This window comes from Enhydra lutris, unplaced genomic scaffold (assembly GCF_002288905.1).
Source record: "Enhydra lutris kenyoni isolate GAN:26980312 unplaced genomic scaffold, ASM228890v2 scaffoldscaffold15, whole genome shotgun sequence".
Classification (NCBI taxonomy): Eukaryota; Metazoa; Chordata; class Mammalia; order Carnivora; family Mustelidae; genus Enhydra; species Enhydra lutris.
The window spans coordinates 1,326,385-1,344,779 of NW_019154099.1; the positions used below are offsets into that span (position 1 = coordinate 1,326,385).

General features: G+C 41.7%; 1 protein-coding gene across 1 annotated transcript; it reads left to right on the top strand.

The window, feature by feature from the left end:
- Positions 1-1,604: 1,604 nt before the first annotated feature.
- On the top strand, positions 1,605-18,178 carry LOC111146892 (deleted in lymphocytic leukemia, 7). The gene is made up of 2 exons (XM_022502616.1): positions 1,605-2,063; positions 17,972-18,178. Exons 1-2 carry the CDS (start codon positions 1,605-1,607, stop codon positions 18,176-18,178), a joined length of 666 nt encoding a protein of 221 aa, XP_022358324.1.
- The last annotated feature ends 217 nt before the right edge of the window (positions 18,179-18,395 follow it).

Genomic DNA, 18,395 nt, shown 5'->3' on the forward strand with positions numbered 1-18,395 from the left:
CGAGGACTAAAACATACACACACACGCTCAAAGAAGGATTTTTCTATTTTTTTCTCATGAACTTAAGTAACTTCATCAAGAGAATCTAATCAACTTCAAACTATTTACTTCCCTCCAAAGTAATTTCCTGTCAATGCACAGACATGCATTTTTACTTAGTTATAATTAGTGTGAACATACTCGTTTTTATTTAAGAAAGGTTTTCTTTACCTTGGCATTCAGATTTGTTTTCATAGGCGAAGAAAACACTGGGAACTAGAAGGAACCTTCACTGGAGAGTTGGGAGGATTATATGGGTCATGTTATCCTAGAGTTGAAGAAACCTTAAAGGACCCTGAATTCCACCCGATATCTCTGATGACCGCCCTTTAGACTAATAGACTCACTGGGGCAGCTTTCCCACACAAAGTCCTCTCCAGTTCTCACTCCACCACACTGAGCGGGGGTGGGGTGGGGGACACTCTCTCTTCTAAAGGAAGGAGGAAATCCCACCCTCAGGTGGGGAGGGTCCAGTGTCTGTCATGTGCCTGCACCCTTATTACCTGCCTCATTTGTGTGGTGGAGTTATGTTCAATGGTTTCCCATGAAGGAAGAAAGCTGCCACCAGGCTACACTGTAACACTCCTCCATACCATTCTCCTCAACTGTGTGCTGCTTTTTAAAAATATATATAAAATGTAATCACACACCAATAGTTTCCAGTTTATCAAAGCGTAAATTTCCCAGTCTTTGCTCCTGAGTCAAGGAAGCAGCGAAGTTAGGTTTAATTAAAAGCAGCAACTATTTGTACAGCTGTCCCTGGGTTCATGGTTCCTAAAAGGATTTAGCTTCAAACTCCCGCTGCCCACGTCCTTGGGGAGTTTCACACAAAGCCATTTGGGCTCCTCCTCTGGGCAATGCCAAACCCTCACTTCCCCAGTCACCTTGGCAGGGGGCCGAAGTGTGTCCTACCCTAGCTGTGCCCCGATGCCTCCTTAGCCATCAGAGTCCCTGAGTGCCTGTGGCATGAGCAAAGCAGAGAAGAGTAGAATGTCCATATACACAAGTTACACAAGTTTGGGGGACACGAGGCCTTGAAGGTTACTCCAAGAAGTTCCTGAAAATTCTCCCAGAATTGGGAAAGAGGTGGGGGGAGGATGGGGACACGGTCTACCTTTTGTGAGCTTTCTCTGGCTCTTGGCACCCTTGCTCAGGGTGGATCTCTTACCTGCCACCCTCAGGACCCAGGGCATGAATGGTCACTGACAGGCATCCTTCAAAGGAGGTGGGGGCGGGGTATCCCTGCGGACGGATGCATCTGTACCCAGCCGCGCGTTTCCCCATCGAAGTCCTGGAGAAGAGAAAGAACCCGCGCTCAGCATTTGGGGGATTTTCAAGCGCACAAGGAGCCCAGCCTCAGACAGCCTTGGGTCCCGACACGCCCTTTCGTACTAAGAATTCAGGGGCCAGAAGAGACCATCTCCTGCGGGCCTGGGGCGGGGCCAGCCCCACCCCCGAGAGGCAAGAAGGGCAAGAAATGTGACCTTGGCGACCCCAAAAGCCCCCGCCTTTCTTGCTCACTGCTGCACCTGCCCGCCGGGCGCGCCGAACCGCCGGCAGAGGCGATGGCTAGCCCGGCGCCCTTTGTGGCCTCCATCAGCCACCAAATGGTGGCTCTGCAGACTCTGCAGCTGCTGCAGCAGGAGTGGGGCTGGGGGGACGGTCCGGGCGACCCGGGGAACCCGCACGATTCAGACCACGTGTCCGCCGCCCCAGGGCATCGCACAGGCCCGCGGCGGGCCTGGCGGGGGCCTGGGCGCCAAGACGGGGGCGGGGCGCGGGGGGTCAGGAATGGCGGGTCTGGGGCTCGGGCAAGCTCCCCAGAAGTGGAAGTGGTGCGAGGAGCTGAGGGCGGCGCGGAGCTGCTGTCCTTCCCCCGGGGTCGGGGGTCCTGCACCCTGGCCCAGATGGCGATACGCAGTGCGCTGGCCCGCGTGGTGGACTCGACCTCGGAGCTGGTCAGCGTGGAGCAGACGCTGCTGGGCCCCCTCCAGCAGGAGCGGTCTTTCCCCATCCATCTGAAGGTGAGTCTGGCCGCCAGCACCCAGCTCGCGCGCAGGATCCTGCCACAGGGCGGGGCTGCGGGGCCGGGATGAAGGGATAAAGCCGGGAGGGGCCACCCGTTGCAAAGCGGAGCCATCTACAGGGATTCCGCCTCTGTGAGAGGGAAGGGGGGAGGTGACACCCCTGGGACTTGAGTCCAGGAACTCAGGGGCCCACCTGGGGCCCACCTGGCTGTGGAACTGAGACGCGGGGAGGCCTTGCCAAAAACCTTCCTTCGGAACTCCTTTCTCTCTCTCTCTCTCTCTCTCTCTCTCTCTCTCTCACATAACTCCTGCTCCAGCCGAAGGCCCTTTCCACATGTACAGCTTCTAGGGGTGGAAGACAGCTGCCCCTGCTTTCCCCTTCCGAGTTAATAACCCTTACTCCAGAGCCTTAAATGCACGTATTAAGTCCCCCTGCCTTTTGTGTGACAAAATCACCTAAATTTATTTAAAGTTCCTTCACACCTAAGAATCAAACTTATTTTTGCAGAAACCCAATTCCCCACAGAGTTCAGAGGCCTTTACGGAGTCAACCTAAATTGTCATAAAAGTGGGGTGAGAGCCGGGTGGGGCCCGGGTGTTGAAGCGTGAATACTAATGCTAAATTCCTGCTAAGTCCCGCAGCTTGTGTTTGTCGGGCACGTTTCCTCTCATGGTACCAAACTATGTTCGTCAGCCTAGCCAGGGAGCAGAGCAGCTGCCTCCCGGGCCAGGTGGGATTGGGAAATCTGCAGATCTTGGGATCCAGTGTCTGCCTTGTCATTAACTAACCTAATTGGTTTAAGGTCACAATCTCTTTGAGATCTTCTGGCTTTCCAATTTTGCTTCCTTCCTTCCCCTTGGGAGGCCAGCAGAAGGAAATGGGTGGGAATGATGAAGAAAACTTGGGGGGGGGGGTTCTCCAAAGTTGCTATTCTTGCTCTTTAAGCCAAGGTTTGGAAAAAAATTGCTGTGTTTTTAGGTTACTAGACACTGTAAAAGGTTGATCTGAAATTAAATATAATCAAGCATATGATACAGCCAAATAAGTATTGTTACTCTAACACAATGGCTTCTCAGTCACCTGATACTGACATTTTGGGCTGGATAATTGTGGGGCTGTCCTGTGTGTTATAGGATGTTTGGCAACATCCTTGGCCTCAACCCAGGAGATGCCAGAAACGTTACTCCCCCCCCCCCCAACAAACTAATACAACCCAATATTCCCAAATGTGTGTTGGGGGGAGGGGAAATAAGATCGCCTCCAGATGCGAAGCACTGCCCCACTTACATTAGGAAGTTAAAAAATGAAGGTGCATTTCACTAATGTTTGTGTGTAGAATGACCTTTTTTGGTACCATGAAGAAATAAAAAATCCTACCAATTGAACTATGATGCACCATCTATTGTAAGATCACATCAGAGATTTTGGAAACGTGAAAAAGTGTGCATCTTAGAATTGCTGAAATAGGAAGGGTTGTGTGACGTTAGGGGCATATGCAGGGCACATGTAGGTTGGCAGAAGGAGAGACTGAGTGATCGGCTTTACCTTAGGTGATCTCGGTAGGCTTCTTGGAGGAAGTAATCTTAAAAAAAATATGAATATTTGCCCCACAGGCATAAAAGGGAAAAATCACTTCAGGGGAGCTGTGTGATCTAAGGCCCAGAAGAAATGAAAAGACTTGGGCTTTGGGGGAACTAAAATTAGTTCATTATGGCAGAAAGTTTAACAGGATGATGGACAGGTAAGTGGGGTCTGATGGCAAGAAAGGTCTGTGTGTCATGCGGAGGGCCTTGAATTTTCTTGCAGGCAAAGGTAACCCTTGAAATGACTGAGGCATGGATGTGACCTTAGATAAGTCACAGCAGGTGAGGCCACAGTCTGGGGGTCAGCTTGGAGACCACTGTCCGAGGGCCCAGCCCAGCTCAAATGCACTGGAGCTCTCTGCTTTGGCCTATAAACCATGCCACTCGAGCTTCATGCCACTGTCCCTTCTACTTGGTCATTCTTCTGATGCTTCCTACTTGACTTTTTGTCCTCAACATTTTCCACCCTTCTCAAGCTTTCTTTATCCAAACCTCAACCGGCTCATTCCTCTTCTGAGAAAATAGAGGCCATCAGACACAAAAATCTTCCTCTCTACCTAAAAAAATCTCACTTCTACTCATCTTCTTTCTTGTCTCTAATAGAGAAATGCTGTTTGGTTCCCTCAACCCCCAACCCAAGGTAGCCTTCCTATTGGAGTTTGCTGGTCACCTGTAGGGTTCTGAGGGCTCCTGAGAACGGCCAGTGTTTTCAGAAGGGAGAAGTTTCTTTGGATGACTTGCCTCCTGGCCAACATCTCAGAATTTTGCTTGGTTTTTAATTTGGAGAAAAGGTAGTATCTCTGGTTGTAAAGTAGTGATTACAAAGAACTTAGACTTAAGGACACAGTAGTCTGTCTTTCCAGGGGGCTGGTTATGCTGACCTGGCTTCATTATTACTAGTGTTAAATTGACTTTTGCATATACTACAAAGTGATCACCACCATAAGTCTAGTTACCATCCATCAGCATACCGTTGATTACCTTCACCCATTTCACCCATACCTCAACCCCTTTCTCCTCTGGGAACCACTAGTCTGTTCTCCGTATCTATGACTTTGTCTTTGTTTTATTTTATTTGTTCATTTGTTTCATCTTTTAGATTTCATGTATGAGTGGAATCATTTAGTGTTTGCCCTTCTCTGTCTGACTGAAGTCACTTAGCATAGTACCCTTAAGGTCCATCCATGCTGTTGCAAATGGCAAGATTTTTTTTTTTATGGCTAAGTAATATTCCATTGTGTGTGTGTGTGTATCTATCTATCTATCTCACCTCTTTTTCCATTTATCTATCACTGGACATTTAGGTTGCTTCCATATCTTGGCTATTGTACATAATGTTGCAATAAACACAGGGGTGCATATATCTTTTCAAATTAGTGTTTTCAAATTTTTTGGGTAAATACACAGAAGTGGAATAGCTAAGTCATGCAGTAGTTATGTTCTAAATTTTTTGAGGAATCCCATACTGTTTTCCATAGTGGCTGCACTGATTTACAGTCCCACTCACAGTGCCCAAGGGTTCCTTTTTTCCACACTCTGACCAACACTTGTTCTTTCTTTTCTCTTTGACAGCAGCAATTATAACGGACGTTAGGAGGGGTCTCATTGTGGTTTTGACTTGCATTTCTCTAGTAATTAGTGATGTTGAGCATCTTTTCATGTGCCTGTTGGCCATCTGTATGTTTTCTTTGAAGAAATGTCTGTTCACATGCTCTGCACATTTTTTAACCAGTAGTTTATTTTTTATGTCTTTGAGTTGTAGGAGTTCTTTATATGTATTTGGATATTAACCCCTTGTCAGATATTTAGTTACAAATATCTTTTCCCATTCAGTAGGTTGCTCATTCATTCTGGTGATGGTTTCTTGTGCCCTGCAGAATCTCATTAGTTTGATGTAGTCACGTTTGTTTGTTTTTGCTTTTCTTTCCATTGCCTTTAGAGTCAGATCCGCAAAGATGTTCCTAAGACTGATGTTGAGGAATTTACTGCCTGTGTTCTTTTCCCCCTAGGAATTTTATGTCTTTAGGTCTTATATTCAAGTCCTTAATACAATTTGAGTTAATTTTTATGTGTAGTGTAAGATAGTGGTCCAGTTTCATTCTTTTGCCTGTGGCTGTTCAGTATTCTCATTACCATTTATTGAAGAGACTGTCCTTTCTCCATTGTATGTCCTTGGCTCCTTTGTCATAGATTAATTGTCTATATCTGTTAGATTTACTTCTGGGCTCTTAATTCTGTTTCAATCTGATTTGTGTGTCTGTTTTTGTACCAGTATCATCCTGCTTGGGTTACTGTAGCTTTGTAGTATATCTTGAAAGCAGGGAGCATCATACCTTCAGCTTTGTTCTTTTCAATGTTGCTTTGGCTATTTGGGGTCCTCTGTAGTTCCATACACGTTTTAGAATGACTGTTCTACTTCTTTGAAGTATGCCATTGGAATTTTGATAGGTATTGCACAGAACCTATAGATTGCTTTGGGTAGAATGGACATTTCAGCAATATTAAAAATATATATTAATTCTTTCAATCCAAAAACATGGATTTGCCATTTATTTTGCCATTTATGTGTGTCTTCTCCAATTTTTTTCATGTTTTCTTTATTTTTAAATTAAGAACATGTGGATTGATTTTATACACAGAAGGATTTTGGGAGGAGTTGTGCTAATGGAAATAACACCTGTGTATCACTTGGAAGTGTGTGGAAACATCCCTCTAACACCAGTTCCCTCCCACAAGTGTTACTTGCCACAGAGAGGAGGGGGACTCACTTGAACTAAAGCTCTCCGCATAAAGATGAAAGGCATTAGGGACCCCAAAGTAGAGACAACACAGGACAGCTCAGTGATCTGGTCCTGTGAAGCCTTTCAAACCTACTATGCCACTTGCTGCTGTAGGCCCTTGGGCAAATTATTTAGCCTTCCTGTGCCTCAGTCTCCTTTCCTTAAAGTGGAGATAGAGGTATCTAACCTTACAGGGTTATTAGGATAATTCACATGAAGACTTAGCTAGTGGCTGCCCATACAAAGTCTCAATACCTTTGAAATTTATCATTATTATTATTATAATCATTAATAAGTTTATGTCTCATGTTCTCATTGACTATTATTGTGAGTTCCAGTCTTGATATTGATGGATCTAGCCCACGGACTCTATTTACTTTTCTGAGACTGTTGACAAAGGCAGAGTTAGGATGACCCAAGGAGATTTCTAAGAAGTCTCCACTATCCAGAGGTCAGCTTTAGCCCATACCTGATGACTGACTTAGAGATGCTGCCACTGAATGACTTGCTGATCAAGCCACTGAGGCTTAAGGAAGTGAAATTTTCAGGCACGGAGGCAGAGAAACTCTCAGCACAATACTGATGGACATTTTTATAGTATTTTACTCTTTTTTGAAGAAACCAACACTTAATATTCTTTTTGAATATTTAGAGATTATCACACACATGCAAAACTTGCATGAAGTGTGCTTTTTTATAGTGGATAAAAAAATACTTCATAATCCTGAGTCTTGTTAAGTTTGTTGGAGAGGCTAGAGTTAGCCAGCTAGACAAACATTTATTATAGAAGGAGACTGAGACTCAGAGGAATTTAGGATTTTGCTAAAGATCTCACAGCTGGGAAGTGATGGCCCATGGCTCAAACATGGTTTTGTCCTTTTTTTTTTTTTTTCCCTATCATATCACAGTGCTGGATTAGAGAGGTGTGATGAACATCATGCAGAAATAAAGTCCATGAGTGTGTACAGTTGGTTGACAGTGGGTTGGATATGCTGTGCACTGCACACTGCTTGGGGTGCAAGAATCACCTTGTAGACTGGATATCTTGGTCAGCTCGGGCTGCTATGACAGCATGCCATAGACCAGGTGGCTTAAGCCACAAACATTTATTTCCTCATTGTTCTGAAGGCTGGAAAGCTGAAGATCAAAATTTGGTTTCTGGTAAGGTCTTTCTTCCTGGCTTGCAGACTGCCACCTTCCCACTCTGTCTTGAATGGCTTTTTCCTCTGTACCTGGTTAGAGAGGGAGAGATGTTGGATATATCTCTCTCTTCTTACAAGGACACCAATCCTACTGGAGTAGGGCCCCACCCTTATGACCTCATACAACCTTAATTACCTCCCTAAAGGTCCTTTTTCCAATACAGTCACACTGGAGGTTATGTTTCAACACACGGATTTTTTTTGTGGGAGGGGGACACAATTTAATCCATTATATGGGTGATTTGTGTGTCTCTTTATATGAGGGCCCCTTTACATAGTGACCCAATGCACCAGGTGACTGTAGGAAATCATTATCCAACTAGTAATAACTATCAAGAATGCCTTAGGCACTCACCACTCAAAGGGAGCATAGAAACATGCAGAGGACCAGACGGAAGCCAGTCCAGGGTTTTAAGAACTGCTGAAAATGACCAACTCACACAGACACCATTAACCAAGCCAATTATGAAGTCACTCTGATTTTTTCTGTCTTCCTTTGAGAGTCAAAAACATTTATAGTTTCCAAGAGTTCTGCTCTGGTGCAAGTTTCATGGAAACTATAGCTGATGCCAACTTTCAGAGGCAGGAGAACTTTCCTGCTATTATAGATTAAACTTGCCTGTGAGTTCACCCATTTCAATTAGCTGATCTGGTGCCAGTTATTCTATCACGTTCCGTGGTCCTTGCTGGTTTTCTCATTCTACATACCAAGCATGGTGGTTATAAAACCACTGGCTTTGGCTTCATGGTCACTGCTAATGCTCTTTGCAAATTGCAAGTGTGAACATTGGGTCACTCAGAGGAAGACGTTGGTGATGAGTGCTTTTTTCCCCCATTAACATGAGTGTGAAGCCAGTTTCTGCAAATTTGGGAATTGTGTCTTTAAAAATTACTTACAAACTATTGAAGGAATAAATGCTCAGAGTTACATGATTATAGCATAGCCAGGGAATTGTTCTTCATTTGGGATAAAATCATGGTGTTCTGGGACAAAAAGGCCCAGTGACTACTCTTTTAATAGCTTCATTACAGCTTTGTCCTTGCTCGTAACGTGAGTGACAGGAAAATCAGGACATTTACAATTGCCAAAATGAGAATTTTGGGAAAGATATTGCAGGAAGGCCCTAAAACAAACCTGCTTATGTTCAACATCTTGATGGAAATGCTGCCGTGCTTTGCTCTGTAATTTTGGGGTTTGCCTTGTGTGCATATCTGACTCAAGAGCTTGTATCCATCACAAAGTTCTTTTAACTGGACTTTTCTAATGAAAATGGTACCATACCCAAAGCAAATGCATAAGGAACCTTAGTTCCTTGTGAGCGTTTACACTGGGTACGCCACAAGTAAAAATGTTTAATTTCCTGTGGACGATAGACTTTTTATGGTGACTGGCAGATACTTTGGTTCTTCATTGAGTGTTTTATTAACACACAGTTACATATCTATTTGAGATTGACTGTGGGTTCAGGCCACTGGGGGCTCCTCTGGGCCCCATGAATTTGTAGTTCAAAGCCAGATGCTGATGAACCAAGGGGACAATTTTTAGTATGCTATTTCTGCTAGCGTGGTTTTCACACCATCCCTCTAAATAGAGATATGGCTTTCCCATTTTATGGACATATCCAGTATGGGGGTGGGTGATGGGTCTGGGGAAGGGATCTGTGCTCCTTCGTAGGTCCCAGCACTTGGCACCTTTAGTGGAGAGTGGTCTGCTGAAGTTCATTAAGGTCAGGAGGCCCCCACCACGAAAGCTGGGAAAAGCTCTTTCTTCAGTACTCTCCATAGGGGACATTAGGCATTTAGGGCAAACTAGAAAGGAAAATGTGATAAGAAACAAGTTTGTGGAAGCCATTGCAAGAGACTATAGCTTGAAATGTGACTGTCTTGAAAAGAACCAACTTATTTTAAAGCCAGTGGTGAAGGGGATATGAGCTGATTTATAGTTTATATAGATGGAGAAGTGATTTTGAAGGTGATGAGGTAGGAAAAAAAACTAAAAATCTTCCTTGTGGATTCTTTAAAAGTTATCTGCATTGTAGAGCCCATAAAGTCATATTCTATTTTTAACTTTATTATCCGCTGGTGTTGGTTTCAGAAAATAGGCTTTGAAACTGACTGTCGAAGCCAGATTCTTTTTGCCTTCAAGACTTCAGTTTTGATGGGAGTGTTTATTTTCAGTACAAAGCTAAAAAAAAGCCTTAGCTTTTCTTCCCTTTTGGACTTTGCAGGTGCATTTGCAGTCGCTCAAGGATTCCAGATGTGTGCATTCCTAATAAACACAAAGCATAATGCGGAAAGTGCAAGTGTGGCAGTTTTTCTAAGAGACCTCCCGTATGCTGGGCAGGAAAGAACAGAGTGGAGGAAGAGGAGAGCTCCAGCTATGGAGGGGGTCGCTGATTAGCTAGGAGTTGGCTTGACATGGGAGGTAGAAGTTTCCATGCCTTGAATATCTTCCAGACAGCCAAACCGTCTCAATTATGTTGCAGCGAAGTTGGATGGGCCAACAGACCAATCTCAATTTGGATGTGACCAATGCCAACTGGAGCTTCGTTAACACTCAGTTAACCTTAAAAAAAATAGTGTGAATATAGGGCAAAAAAAGAAACATTCATTTGTAGACATTTTTGTTACATCTCAAAGCTAGTTTGGTGCCTCCCTGCTCACCTGCACGGTATCTCCACTCATCCCATGAGGACATCTGAAGCTCTGTAATTTCAGTTCCCCAGTCTGTCTCCCACCATGAGTAGCAGGCTCTGCTCTCCAAGTCATCATGGTACCCAGCCCGGTTTCTAATTTGGGGTGGGTCTTTGATGAACATTTGAGTTTGGGAAGAGAGGATTCTTTAGGATTCACTAGCCACCCTTGCTGAGTTATAGGGTAGCACTATTTTTAACTTTTTGAGGAAAATCCATACTGTTTTCCAGAGTGGCAGTACCAGCTTGCATTCCCAGCCCTTTCTATCTTGTTAACATCTCTTGTTTCCTGTGTTGTTACTTTTAGCCGTAATGACAAGCGTCATTGTAGTTTTGATTTGTATTTCCCCGACGCCAAATGATGTTGAGCATTTTTCATGTGTGTGTTAGCCATCTGTATGTCTCTTCATGTCTTCCGCCCATTTCTTAACTGGATTTTTTGGTTTTGGGGTGTTGAGTTTGATAAATTCTTTATAGATTTTGGATACTAACTCTTTATCAGATGAGCCATTTGCAAATATCTTCTCCCATTCTGAAGGTTGCCTTTTAGTCTGGGGGAAAAAGAGCAATTTTTTATTTTAGAAAAATAATAAATAAATAAATAAAAAATTTAAAAAGGTGCCCCTCATTTGCTGTGTGACTTGGGTATGTTGATTCATCTCTCTCAGCCACATTTCTTCATCAGTCATTCATGGATGGTTGTGAATTTTGAGTGACACTAGGTAGATCAGAAGCCTGGCCTTGGATCCTGTACCTAGCAGGTTGGGCCAGACCAGTGTTTTTAAAATGCTGGCTTGCCATGTGCTCTCCATGCTTGGAAGTGCCCAGTGACTTCACTGTGGCGCTCAAGGCTCCCACACTAGTTTGTGTCCTGGTTCCCAGCACAAAGCTCTGTTCTTTTCAGTCTGGCCTCTTTCCAGACCCAGCCCCTACTTGACTAAGGGCCTTTGCTGTGTTATTCATTCTAATTGTGAGGGCCATCTCTTCCCTGAGAGGCAAAGACTGCATTCCCTAGCGCCAGCTGTCTTGTAACGTCTGTACAGCTTTCCCAGATGCCTCATCCTAACCTCCATCCCCTTCTGCAAAGGCCAACAGCATTCTGATGCTCTTGACCACTTATTTTTTTTTTTAACTATGGTTAACAAAAGGGCATAACATAAATTTGACCATTTTTAGTATATAGTTAAGTAGTATCAAGAGCATTCAGATTATTGTGCAAACGATCTCCATAATTTTTTCATTTTGGAAATCTGAAACTCTGTACATATTAAGCAACAAATCCCCATTACCCTTCCCCTCGCCTCTGGCAGCCACCATTCTTCTCTCTGTTTCTGTGTGAGTTTGATGACTCTAAGTATTGCATGTAAGTGGGATCATACGGTATTTATCTTTCTGTGTCTGGGTTATTTCCGAGAGTGTAATGTCCTCAAGGTTCCTTCATGTTGGAGCACGTCTCAGAATTTCCTCCCTCTTTAAGGCTAAATAGTATTTCATTCTATGTATATACCATGGTTTGTTCATCCATTCATTTGTCAGGGGACCCCTGAGCTGTTCTCACCTCTTGGCTATTGTGTATAGTGCTGCTGTGAACATGGGTGCGCAAATATATCTTTGAAATCCTGATTCGAATCCTTTTGAATATGTATTCTGGAAGTGGAGTTGCTGGATCACGTGGTAATTGCATTTTTAATTTTTTTGAGGAGCCTCCATGCTGTTTTCCATAGTGGCTGCATGATTTTAGATTCCCACTGACAGCACAGGAGGGCCCCAGTTTCTCCACGTCTTCACCAACGCTGGTGATTTTCAGGGTTTTTTCAACAGTAGTCATTCTAATGGATATGAGGTGTGCTCAAGCACTCTTCTTTGTGCCTTAATCTTATTCTGTGTGACCTCTCTACTACTGAACAGCTTAGTTTCATCGCACCAATTAGGTTCTTAGCTTCTATAGAGCATTTTGCTCTGTAATTTTCTGTCCTTCCTTCCTCCTCTCTCCTTGTTGCTGACCTCCCATCTAGAGAAGTACTTTATGCACAACCTTAGATGAATGGAATGCCTTATAAATTCAGGGTTTGCATGACCATGAGCTTATTTGACCTTCACAATCTCTCTGTGTGGTAGCTATTTGTTCCCACCTTACACATTAGAAAACTGAATTTTCCAGAGATAAAAAAAAATGTCTTGTCCACAGGTGGCCTGTCAAAGGGACAGAAAAAGGGCTCTGATGGCAAGTCCAGTGCTCATGAAGGGATAATCCCAGCATTCCAGGAGTCTTTGGAGGTCCCTGAAGGGCTGCCATCCTAACTAACATCTAGAAAGTCCTTTTTGCTGTATAGGATAACATGCTTACAGCTTTTGGGGATTAGGACATGGACATCTTCAGGAGGCCATTATTCTGTCTACTACAGGGCAGATTCCAGCTAAGAATTAAGAGGAAAAAATGTTCTGGAATTTAGGGCCAAGGGTTGCCTCCTAAGCACATGGGTTTCTCCTGTGTGGCAAACAGTGTGACACCAGGTGTGCTCCAGAAAGGATTCACACGTCAGAAAGTGTTTTGTATGAACCCTCTACAGTGCTCAGATTATGAGTCTATAAATGTCTGGTCTTCTGTAGGGTTGGGTCTTTGTGTTTTTACCATAGCCCCCATCCCATTTCACTGGCCATTCGGATATATGCTCTATGTGTCTCAATGCTCCTACTAGGTTATCAGCTTTTTATAGACTAGGTACCCCTGTCTTACTGCTTTTTACCCAGTGTGGTCAATCATATAGTGGAGACTTCACATGTTTGAAATAAATGTATTTGTTTCATTAACTGAGTCCGAGGCCATTACCCCAGGAGATGAGTTGAGTCACTATAAAATGTAAATGCCGCCTATCAGTTTGAAACACTGTAACAACCAACACATTTCATATCCACAGTCTGAAATTATACAAGGCTTTAGAAGTTCCAAAACCTGTCTTTAGGTTGCTCAGTCAGAGTGTTCTAATGCTGGCAATGTACTCACAAACCTGTGAAGAGTATGACATCATTTCTGAAAGCATCTGGGACTTGCTAAATAAAAGCTGCTGGGTGGATGTGTCCTGTCATTGAATGGAAAGGAGCAAATATGAAATCATCATGAGCATCGATCATGGGATTTTCTACTGAAAGTCCATGAGCCATTCAATATGCCACTGTCTCAACACTGTGATTTTTGGCCCCCATCTATGCAACAGAATCAGTAGAGGTTTGGCTGGAGGCCATGATCACTGGATCCACAGTTAGCCTTCAGACCCCTCAGAAAGGAAGAGAAGCAACCACCTGTTTTATTTTTCCATCCCCAGGCTTAAGAGTCCCATGGAAAGCCTGTGCCTATTAATTTGTTTTCTTTGACTGTTAATATAGTTGAGAAAGGATTTAAAAACTGTACTAAAAGAGTAAAATAAAGAGACTTTGCAAAGCTTGCCAGAGATGTGAAGTTTACCCAGGGCCTCAGGGACCAGTGCAGTCCAGCAGTGGAATTTTATTATATGTATACTTTCCCCAAATGATGCCTTCTTTGATTCTTTACAGTAAACGTGAAATTGACTTCAGATTTTAGGCCCACAAACATATTTTTAAGGCATTTTAATCTTATTTGGGTGATGAATGCCTTTGCAGACTGGCTAATAGGCACACGTCAGCACACATTTCAGTGGTTCCTTCAATTTTGAATTTCCCTTTGCATGTTGTCTTTGATCCTTCCACTTTGTACTTAGAGTTGGATTACTTCTGTAAAGCAAGCAGACAATTTCCCTTGATGTGGATCTGGGGGAAGTAGTCCAGAAGGCATTTTTCCCCCTCTACTTTCCCATTCCCAAGCAATATGCAGGAATATAGGTTACTCCATAAACTATGGGATGGATTATCTACGTAGCCCCTTGATACCTTCTGAGCAGAAAAGAGCAACACGCAAAGGCGGGGAAGCAAGAATGCTTTAAATAGGAAGAAAAAAACAAGAAGCATGGTAGGCTGTGAATGCTTGAGTAAAGGAACTGTGGTTTGTTGTGTTGATCTTTCTGTCCCAGCCCCTCACTCACACTGGAGTCCGGCTGCCATTGTTGGCCGAACTCAACAGAAGAATGTTTGCTCTGTTTCCCAAAAGATGTTCTCTAATAAACACTTTGCCAGAAACCCAGGTCCTTCTAACCCAAGTGACAGAGTTTTTGTTAGGGAGAAGAATAGCTTTTCTTTCCACATAGAAGTAGGAAGAAAACCCTAGTTCCAAACTTCAGTTCAGCTTTTAGTTCTTTCTTTCATTTTCTCTTGGATTATCTGTTTTTTTTTTTTCTTTTCCTAAGATCTTGAGTTGAATTCTTAGCTCATGTTTTTTCAGTGATTATTCATTACTTTTATGGCATTAAGTGCATGACTTTCTCAATGCAGGTGTATCCCACAAATTTGTGATATACTATTTTCATAATTGTTCAGTATAAAGTATTTTAAAATTCCAATTATTTTTTCGCTGATCCATGAATTATTTGGAAGTAGATTTTTAAGTCATGTATGTATTGGGAAAGTTATGTTATTGATTTCCCATTTATTTGCATTGTTATTTATATGATATAGACTTCTAGATATTTGTTGAGAATTTGCTTCTAGCGTATTACAATAGAGTCAGCTTTCATAAATATTCCATATATCTTTGGGAAAATTTGTATTTGCTTATCTTTATTGGGCCAAGCTTGTGATTAGTGTTTTAGTCTTTTTTATCCAAGTTGATCATTTTGTTGTTTGATTTTTTCAGTGTCTGAGTAAGCTGCATAGAAATCAGCTTTTACGTTTGTGGATTGAATGTAAATTAAGATAGTCATATTAGGCACACACAAAGTACAGGACTGTTATCCTTCTTGAGGAATAGGTCCTTTTATTAACTGTAGTTTATTTTATCCCTAATAATGATTTTTCTGGCTTTGTTTCAACTCTTCTTTGCTGTGTATATGTTTTAGCATCCATTTACTTTAAGTCTTTAGGTGTTTTTAGTTTCAAATGTGTTTCTTGTAAATAATTTATCAATAGATTTTTTAAAAATCTAATCTGGTAACCACATATTTCAAAATATGTCTGATTTGATGCTTTCTATTCACCTTGATTTATGTTTGTATATTTCTTCCTTTTTACCTTCTAAAAACAGGATCAATTAAGTTTTAATTTTCCTTTTATCTGCTGATTTTGAAGTTTTACATATTACTTCTACCCTTTAATGATAAGCCTTACATTTCTCACATGCATACTTAATATGTCTGAAATTTATCAACTTTGTCACCTTTCTGAATATGTATAATGCCTTAGAATGCCAGTCCCTCCTACATGTTACTACTATTCAGGATTTTGGAACCATCTTGCTTTTGTAAGTCCCAAGTTAATTGTTATAATTTTGGTTTTGAACATCAGTTCTTGAACATCATATTTTTAAGTTTCTTTGTTCACTGTGGCTTCTTGTATCTCATTTTTTTCCTTTTGAAATGAATGTCCCCTTTCTGAATTATATCTCTAGGAAAATATGACAGTGAAGGTGGTAACTACTGTTGTCCTTTAAAATGAAGGCATATTTATTTTGCCCTGACATTTAAATAATAGTTTTATTGAATTAAAAAAAAAATCTATGTTGACAATTATTTGAAAAATTATCCCATTCTTTTCTGGATTTGGTCCTTGTAGCTTAGTAGTTGGCAGTCTGACTTGTCATCCCTTGAAAGTCATCCATTCTACCCCCACCCCCCTGCCCCCAGTTGCTTTTAAGAGTAGTTTTGCCTTAATAAGTTTAGATTTGAATCTCATTTCGCTTATTCTATTCCAGGCTGATTTTATATCCTGAATCTATGTTCATGATCCTGGATTCATGTTTTGGATCAATTTTAAATAATTCTTATCCATTATTCTCTTTGACTATTGTCCCCTCTCTTCTCCTCCAACCCTCTCTTCTATCATCCATGTTATTTAACTTTCCATACATATTTCCCATGTCTGGCTTTTTGTTTTGCATTCTGAGTAATTTTCTCATATTCATCATCTAGTTTACTATTCCTTATTTCGAATGTATTTATTCAGGTGTCTAAATTGTCTATTGAGTTTTTAATTTGTCACAATAGTTTCTAGAAATGGTATTTGGTTCTTTTCCAAGCCTATTTTTACTTAAAGTGTTTCTGATTCCTTCTTTTATATTTTTAATCACTTTAAACATATTTTATAGTTTCTAGCTCAAATACTTGGGAGTTTATACTGCCCTGTATTGGTATCTGCTATATCATGGTGGGTTATATTTTAAATTTCATATTCTGAGTTTGTCTTTGACAGAGTGTTATGGGAATACTACTGTGGGGCATGGGTTGTGGACCTGTCCCATGGAATAGGCTTTTATTTTACCATGTGTCCATGGATATTTTAGCCCAGTTCCAATTTTTAAGCCACTTTTTTAGCATGAGTGTTCCCAGAACATGTATGTGGTATAGAGGGCAGCTCCCAGCTTTAGCTGTTGTGTAGTAAAGGCCAACAGTTACACATTCTTGGGACAACTTTATTCTCCACCCCAAACCCAGCTCCAGATTAACTTTCTTTTTTTGATGAATATTGGTGGGCAGCTAAAATAATCTACTTTTCCTTTATCTCTGTCCATTAGGGATTTTCATGGTTTTCTTGCAATACCAGAAAGGATATTTGCTCTATTTTATTTAGACTTCAGTTTCCTCAAAGGGTTTTAGGGAAAATAAGTGTGCCATGTTACCAGAACCAGAAGTCTGTGGAGAGCATTTACATGTATTTAAAATAAATTATATATTCAACATTATCTCTGGTATGGAATAATTTTGTTTGTTTATTGGAATAATTTTAGTGTACCATTTCTATACAATGGATTTTAGAATATGAAACATTTGGGAACTAAAAATCTAGTTATTTCATTCTTTTAAACTACCTGGGAACTATTCTTTCTAAATTTGCATTGGAAAGTTCTTGACACTACGTTCATTATATACCATATCCTGTGTTGGAATTTTGAAGACTGTGAGTATGGAATAATAGGAACAGAGGTTATTTGTGTATTCTTCAAAGCTCTGTTAGGAACAAATAACAGAAACTCAACTCCAAATGGCTGAAGTAAAAAGGCATATTTATTGATTCAGATAACCAAAAAATCCTGGGGCTTATTTTTCAAGTATAGCTGGATCAATATACTCGGAGACTATAATTAGAATCACTCTCTTTTAATCCCTTGGTTCTGCTTTTTTTTTTTTTTTTCCTCTGCTGGCTTCCTTCTCATGTGTGTTCTCCCCTTATGGTGGCAGGATGCTTTCCAAAAGCCCCAGTTAAAAAGAACTTCTCTTTCCCAGTCCAAAAGACATTCTAGAAAAGTAGCTTATTGGTCTGTGTTAGGTCACCTGTCCATTCCTGACCAAGCCAAAATGATTGAGGGGTGGTCATCTCTGATTGGCTGATCCCTGGAGTTGTACAGTGGGTGGAGTCAGCTTTGGCCAAATCACATAGGCTGAAGATGGAGGAGAGTAGTTCTCTCGGAGAAAAATTGAGGTCCTGTGTTGGGAAGAGATGGGAATGGAAGTTGGGTACTTAAAACTCAGCAAATGTCCTATCCCATAACCTATCTAATTGCTTATGTTTGCTGTTTATTTCAGGATAGTGTTGAGTTTAGAAACATCTGCAGTCATTTGGCTCTACAAATTCAAGGACAACAGTTTGACAGAGATTTGAATGCTGCCCACCAGTGTTTGAAGACAATAGTCAAGAAGCTGATTCAGTCACTTGCTAATCTTCCTTCAGACGCCCACGTGGTAGCCTGTGCTTCTTTGAGACAGATCTTACAGAATCTCCCAGACATATGAAGGCCCAAGGCACCAGAATTAAAACCCAGCTGGTACTGCTAGGTGAACTGGGTAGCTTATGTTCTTAATTGAATCAGCAGAAAATAGATGCTTTTACCCCAGTAAGGAGAGACTTGATGACATATACACAAGGCTGACCAATGGCATCTGTACCCTTTAGATAACAGCATGTTGGTGAAAAGCAGTAGTTTTTTTTAAAGCAGTAGTTTACATTTTT